General features: G+C 33.1%; 1 protein-coding gene across 1 annotated transcript; it reads right to left on the bottom strand.

Annotated features, from left to right (window-relative positions):
• Positions 1-824: 824 nt before the first annotated feature.
• Positions 825-2,830, bottom strand: LOC102668985 (protein MAIN-LIKE 1-like). The gene is made up of 5 exons (XM_006606595.1): positions 2,525-2,830; positions 1,782-2,441; positions 1,445-1,652; positions 1,059-1,363; positions 825-971 (listed from the first exon to the last, which is right to left on the bottom strand). The coding sequence occupies exons 1-5, from the start codon at positions 2,828-2,830 to the stop codon at positions 825-827; spliced, it is 1,626 nt and encodes a 541-aa protein (XP_006606658.1).
• Positions 2,831-8,025: the final 5,195 nt, after the last annotated feature.

The raw sequence follows: 8,025 nt of genomic DNA, 5'->3' as shown, positions 1-8,025 counted from the left end.
TTGAAATTAGACATACATATATATAGGCCCTTCGTGCCTTTTCAAAATGGTTTGAAGAGATGTGTCTTTTCAAAAAGCTTTTTCTAAATTTTTTCACTGGTAATCGATTACATGTTTCTGGTAATCGATTACACAGTTATATTTTGAAGGGTCATGACTTTTGAATTTGAATTTCAAGAGTTCCGTTGCTGGTAATCGATTACAAACATCTGGTAATCGATTACAGGTTCAAAATTCAAATTCAAAACCCTTTTTAAAAGCTTTTTTTCAAAACTATCTTCTGGTAATTGATTACACTACCTGGTAATCGAATACCAGAGCCTTGGATGTCTTGGAAACACTTTGTTTTGAGGCAAGACTTGATCTTGAGTTAATCTTGAAGCAAGGCTTTGTTTTGTTGAAGCAACCTTGTGTTAATCTTGAAGCAATGCTTAACCTTTGAAGCAACCTTGTTTGATTCTTCTTTGGCATCATCAAAATCATGTATTCATACATTCACAAACGCCATATATTAGTAGAATGCATCAGTACAGAAATTTGATGATGTTGAAAAGAGACTATGTTGATTTAAGTGAGGAGTGAAGATTTAGGTTCCGCTGACTTTGTAATGTCCTACATTAATATATAATTATTTGGTACATTAATATATTACTTAGATTTTGTTACGTGTGTTGTTAGAGTTAACCGCAACGTGCAAACCAAGGTTTAGTGTTACACTTTGGTGTTAAATGATATACGTTTGGCATTAGTAATAATAAAAACAATTCAAATAAAATTGGCAACACTAGAAAATAAAATTGACAAAATAAAATGATAAACATAGTCTATAAATGATTGACATAGTGTTCATGTGTGACACTTCTAGCAATCCGTATGTAGTCTTGCATCACATCATGTGCTTCTATGCCTTTAGTAACTATCCTTAGGTTGAGCAACCTCTCTAACCTTTCTGCAATTGCTTGACAAGCATTCTATGACATTGACAACAACGGATAAGGTATTCCATATTGCATAATTAAATGAGAATAAATTAAGAATAACATGAATTAAAATGTTACCACTGCATGTCTAGGCTGCTCCACATAAAAAGGTCCTTGTGCAGGTGCTTCCTCCATAAATGTTGGCGCCATCGGGATCTCAGGCATATTTGGTTCCACATATGTCCTATCTTGCATGACAGGTGGATGTCTGGGTGCATCACCGGGCTGTGCTGGCCTCATGAATGGGTGTGAAATTAGGTAGAACCACTCCATGTAGTCGTGTGCACATTGTCTAGGTACAACACAAATCTGGCCCACCGATGCTAGGTAGTCAGAGAAATGCATCCATCTATCGTCAATGTCTTCAAAGCATAGTCTTTGACCTGCACAGTGTGGAGGAATCATCTAAACATACCCAAATTGTCGCACCACCCTCTCTGGTCGGTGTATGACGACAATGGGACCCCGTTGAATATGTCTCGAAAAGCATGAAATAAGGTCAAACTCCCGAACTGCACAGTGGTCACCATAAGGCATCCAGCAAACATCAGCAGTCGTCAATTGATCAAGACGCTCTCTATACGTCGATGTCGGTAATGCCTTTGTAGAGGCCTTCATAGATGTCCAGCGGCAGGCACGTGGACTTTCATGATAGTCTGAGTTCGTAAAAGCCTCGACAACAAATGGAAAATGCCATAAATTCAACACTACACAAATTTGATAAGAACAAAAAAATTACACATGAACATATTAAAAAAATTATTAAAAACAACAATTGAATAAAAAATCATTCACAATTACCTGTAAAAATGTGATATATCCAGCAAGTTGTCTGTCGCCGCTCTTGCAAGCATCATTCAAATTATCATACATGTGCACTAGGGCAGTAGCTCCCCATGTGTAGCTTCCACTCTGACTGAGGTCTCGGAAGGCGACTAAGAACACGACAAGCACATGTGTTGCACTCTTATTAGCAAAAATAGTGCAACCTAACAAGTGCAGCAAATACGCTCTACCTGCTGCAGTCCAGTGTCCGGTCTCACATTTACTATGATAAATCTCTCGTAGCCACGATAGGCATACGTATGCCCTATGACACTGCACTGTCTCAGCTCTAGCTTCATCTCCAGTAACTTCAAGTAACTCCATTAACATCGACACCGCTTCGTCAACATGACGAGTGTCGAAGCTATGGAATGCTCCTATGATGGGCAAATGGAGCAAAAAGGCCACATCATCGAGGGTGATGGTGACCTCTCCTACTGGAAGATGGAAATTGCTCGTTTCCTTATGCCACCTCTCGACAAAAGCGGATATAAGTCCCCGATCGCCAGTGTCCAATGAACATGCGATCAAAGGACTTAATCTTGTGACAACAACCAACCCTTCAATCTCAGTAGCAGGCCTCCCAAATTTCTGAACCTTCCTTCCATGGGAGGATAGCTTCAATTCAGGATGTTCCTAAAAAAATTAAATAATTTTAAAATTTGTAACGATAATAACAAATACTTGTTGAAATATTATTTATTAAAAACTAAAAATACCTCTCCATTCCAAATAACGACTACAACATGATCAGCATAGGCAGTCAGCATTGATGTGTCATGAGGCCCACCTAGAAAACCCTCGGCATCATCAACAACTTCTTCACCATGTTGGAATAGCTTTTCAGCTGTGTCATCCACGTGAGGAGCATCTTCAGCAACAGTGACAACTTCCCGTTGCCTACGTGCGGATGTTGTGGGCCTTCGTCGCTGGGGAACATAATCTGAATCATGATTATCCCCTCTCCCTAGGGCTCTTCGTATAACTCTGCCTAAGGCACGCCTTAAACCTCTAGTTCTAGCCATAATCTGCAAATTTTCACATACATACATTTTTTGGTCAAAATTCAAACAATACTTAAATCAATTACAATAAAATCATTCCTAAATAAAAAAAATATTTTATAGTTAAAGGAAAAACAAATTCATTATATTTAGAATTAAAATAAATAACTATTTAAAAACATAATACAAAATAAACTATTTATTTATTTATTTATCTAATAAACAATAACTATTTACAAATAAATAATAAAATAATATATTTATATTTCATACAAATAAAATATTTATAAACAAATACAAAATTAATATATTTAAAGTTAAAATCAATAACTATTTCATAACATAATTCAATATAAACTATTTTTATTTAAAACGCAAACAATACCTATTTTTAAAACTAAATTAAATTTTTATATTTACAATTACAAATAAACTAACTATTTAAACACATAATTCACAATAAACTATCTATTATTTCAAAAAATAGCAATAACTATTTACAACCAAAAAAAAAAATATTTATATTTCATAAAAAAACATATTTAAAAACAAAAACAAAATATCACTTTTTACATAATTTTTTTTTTCTATTACAAACTATTTTTTCATTTTTTTAATTAATTAAAAAAATAACATATGGATCAGCTGATCCGTATGCGTTACACGGATCATATAACACATGGATCATATGATCCGTATGAAACCAAAACACCCCAAACACTAGAAGCAACCATTAACGAAGACAACGAAGAGCACAAAACTTACCTCGACGGCGGAAGCAACAAAGATTAGTAGAGACGTCCTTAATGCCGACAATAGAAGCAATCAACAGAGACGGATGAAACCACGAGGAGGAAACCAAGGAAAAAATGAAGAAGCAAGCACAACGTGAGCGGAAGAGGAGATGGCGCAGCGTACAAACTAACAGTGGAACAGTACCTCGAGGAAAGGGAGGGTTTTTAAATTTTAAGTGAAGAACATTTATCCACTTCACTTAAATTGCTGGGTGCACCAGCAATAATGTTGGGTGCACCTAACATCACCCTTTTTTTCCATTGTATGTGACAAGGCTAGTGGACTTGACTTTGGCCCACTTCTTGTAAAAAAAACTATATACATTTTACAATCGTATTATCTCTACCATTTTGATCCCACTCAAGTCAACTGGATGCTCAATGTGGTGTTGAACATCATTGGTTCTAAAATAAATAAAAAGTAAAAAAAAATAAACATTTTATAACTTTTCTACCTGCTTGTTCTAGCATTATTGAACTCTTATATTGACAAAGGTAACGAGTGGCAACCACTATTTTAAAAATCACGACCTCTTATTGTTGAAGTATATAAAGGTTTTGATGAAATAATTCAAAGGATATACTTATCTCTTCTTAGAAACTTGTGTAAGACTTATAAATTCAGCTATGATTGGCTTACTAGGAAAATTTGTAAAATCTAAAACTAAATCAAATATTTTCTTTAATAAAAATGATTTTCAAATGTTGTAACAATAAACACCATTTTGAAAATCAAAGGTTCAACAGATTGGCTCATGAAAATAATTTGGAAAACATAAAATCAAAATAAAATTTTCCCAAATCAAGAAAAATTGTTTTTGAAAGAATCTTCAGCAGTTGTTTCTTTTTTTTTTTTTGAAAGAAAATAATCTTCAGAAGTTAAACATTGATAAATCTATTTATAAAATGTAAAATTAGGATTGATTAAGTGCTCTTTGATAATATTTATGGAAAACTAGTTTTGGGATAATATAGAATGAACAATCAATTGCCAACTCCACTAATTGATTATCCCACAAAATAATCAATTAAAATTCTTTTTGTTGTAATTGATTGCCCACATACAGTGATAAATTCATTTATTATCGATTAGATAATCAATTATTAATTATTAATAAGGCACTTACAAAAATCTAGAATTTTATCTACTAAACCAATTTACATCTTTTATAAATCTTATCTAATTTCAAAACTAATTAAGGAGATTCTCAATCTTATCTTTTGAAGTTAACTTAATTAAAATTATATAAATGAAAAATCATAAAAATTATATAATAAAGGAAAATATTCTTAAGCTTCTAAACTCATGAATTAATTTACCAATAAGTCATTGATTTAAGTGGTATATTGGGCTTGGTTCCCATAAGCAAGGTCTTGAGTTTCAGTCTTGTGGATAAAAAGAAAAATTCCACTAAAAGTGAATAGCCAAATTCTTCACATGGAAATTAGTCATCAACTAGTGAATATTTCACACCAATGTCATGGTAACAAAAAAACTCATGATAATTAGGAAAAGAAATTAAGAGTGATAAAGTTGATTTGGTGGTTGAAGGGAGAAGAGGGAAAAGAGAGGTTGTGGGCTCGAATTTCTTTCATTAATAAACTAACAACTAAAATTTACCAATAAAAGATTAGGAAAATAAATTAGAATTGATCTAATACTTTCTTGAGTCTTTTTTGTCGAATTAAGTATGATAATGTGCTTCAAGTTATGATTATTCTTATTGTTCAAGAGGCACCCTTCAGTTTTATAGGGTTGTGAATCTCTCAGTTGCTTAGGATGCATTATCCTTGTGTGTTTTTCAAGGTTTGATATCCTTACCATACTATAGTGATTTAAAGTAAGACATCTTGGGTTGAGTTTTCAAGGTAGAATCTTTATTGGTTTTAGATCATTCTTGCAATAACTCCACACTCTCATGAGTTTAGACATACAACAAAAAATAAAAATCTTATTTGGTTTTAGATCATCTAAAATGACATTAAAATATTTCCTAATATTATTATGATTTGGTAAATATTCATATATTTAGTCTTATATTTAAGAATTGATTATATATAGGTCCAACAACGATAAAATTCATGTAACTTTTTTCTCTCTCTCAAAAAGGTTCATGCAACTTTTCTTCTTAACATTCATGCAGATAGTCTGACAGTAATATTCTTACTTCTAGACATAATAATTTTGGTATATGTTTTCTTTTAATCTTGTTGATTAATCCCATGAACAATTTAAATAAGCATATAAAACTGAAAAGAACACTAATATAAGAAAACATAAACGGTGGTAGTCCGCACTGAATTTGTTAGGGGGAAAGAAGAAAAGAAACTGAAATGGTGGTAGTTCGCACGGGATTAGTAAGGAGGGAGAAGAGAGATGAAAGAAAGAACTTGAAAATTTATTTGAGAAAGATCTTACAAAGAGTTTTCTCACAGGCTCCCTCCTACAAGCTACGTCTGACTATCTATCTGAAAAGGTACATCACAATAGAATTGAGGACTCCTTTTATAGACATAAGATTTGAACTGTAGCTACAGTACATGTTACATGACTGGAACTATTACTACAGAAAAAGTAAAATTGAAAATTAAATGCCATCTAAAGAAATATCAAAACAATCATCCTCGTTTTGGTAAAATACGTCATCATTTTCTGAAGAGTTGATGTCTTCTTTCTTTGAGGAAGAACTTTCTTCTTCTTCTTTTTGAAGTTATTGAAAAACTTCCTTCAAGTTTTTGGTCAGGTGTTCTTTAGAATTGGATCCAGCCAAGAAGGCAGCTAATTGGGACTTCTGATTGAGGAACAATGATGTCTCGGGATCAGCTACTTTCAAGAACTTCGAATGGGCTTTGAACCAAATTTTTACCTGATCTGGTTCAGCTTTGGATGCATCGAATTGATTCCACCACTTGACAAATGCATGTCGTTGAAGTGATGGGAATTGCTTGTTGTTTTCAGTCTTGCTATATTTGTATTGCCATGAAAATATCCAGGACAAAACAAAACTGGAAAAATATTTTAAATATGCGGGAATTTGTGATTCCTGAGAATTAAACGTTTTGTTAAACTATGCAAATCCTTGTTGAACCTGCTTTGGGAAAATTTCGGGAATTGGACCAAAAAAATCCCACCATTGAAGAAACCAATTTGGAGAATTATAGACTGTGTTGGTCTTGAAGTAAATCAGCTAGGAATGCTTATATTTATTGTTTTGGTGCCAAAACACTTTATTCCAAGCATCTATATAATCCCAATAGGTATAACTTCTTGGATCAAAAGGAACCGAGAATTTTTTTTACTTCATTTAAATATGGTCCAAATTGTCTTGGTTGCAAAACTTTAAAGATTTGGATTGTTGAATGGGTGTTCAACAACGAATCATTCAGGTCTTTGAAGTGTTTGATAAACACTAAGTTTGAGTCTATTAAAATAAATTCATAGAAAGTTCTGGTTTTGTTGATGACTACTTGTTTAAAATGGAATCCAGAAGGAAATGCCTTGGATGTGGCCTTAAAGGGATTTTTGTCCCAATACTCCAGCTCCATCTACAAAACAGTTGAAAATTTATTTTTATAAATATAACTGTTAGTTGGCTTTGGGGCTAGTGTTGCCGTTTGGGATATTGTGGTCAATAATTGTTTTCCTTTTGGAGGGTTACAAACAACTTTAGACTCTTTGGTTTTTTGAAAAAGGGTTGGTAAATCAATTTCGGAATCATCATCTGATTCAGAGGCTATGTCCGCCCATGTTTTCTTTGGGAGCTTTGTGATCTTATTCCGCTGATCTCTAGTATCAGAGCCTAATGGGGAAGTAGGAATATAGTCCGTAAGGAAATATGATAACTGATTTCATGGATTTGGAATGTTGAACAATAAATGTTTTCGTTCATGTACAATTAACTTTAATCTAAATAGTATGTGTTTGAACAGTATTCATGGAAGCAGTTTGATATTTTAATTGAATGATACTGTAGCAATAAGTCCCATGTTTGAGAAAGGGCAGTAAGGCTAAGGTGTATTGTTCAAATAAAATATTAAAGAATAATATACCGGTGGCTATGGGAGTAAAGTTCAAATCGTATTGAAAAAAAAAGTTAAAAAAAATTATTTTTTCAGATCCAAGAAATTTTGTAACATATACCTTTATGGAAATCTTTCTATGGAACCACATGAAGGCAAAGATACTGGAGGATGAAAATTATTATGTCTCATCTTTTACGATCATTTTCCCATATTTCTTTTCGTTCAAGCTCATCATCTTCATCCTTCAACTCAAACCCAAGAAACTTAAATTTTCTCACTGAGCAAGACAATCAGACCCATGAGGTCACCCCTAAATATAATCTCTTTGATGAAGAAGTACGCTTCGAAGAGATAAACCAAAACATGGATGACTGGAGCATTCCAGAAATCCCTCACGAT

The sequence above is a fragment of the Glycine max genome, chromosome 20 (assembly GCF_000004515.6).
Source record: "Glycine max cultivar Williams 82 chromosome 20, Glycine_max_v4.0, whole genome shotgun sequence".
Taxonomy (NCBI): domain Eukaryota; kingdom Viridiplantae; phylum Streptophyta; class Magnoliopsida; order Fabales; family Fabaceae; genus Glycine; species Glycine max.
The sequence above is the reverse complement of the archived record's forward strand: the minus strand, read 5'-3'. Positions and strand labels throughout refer to the sequence as shown.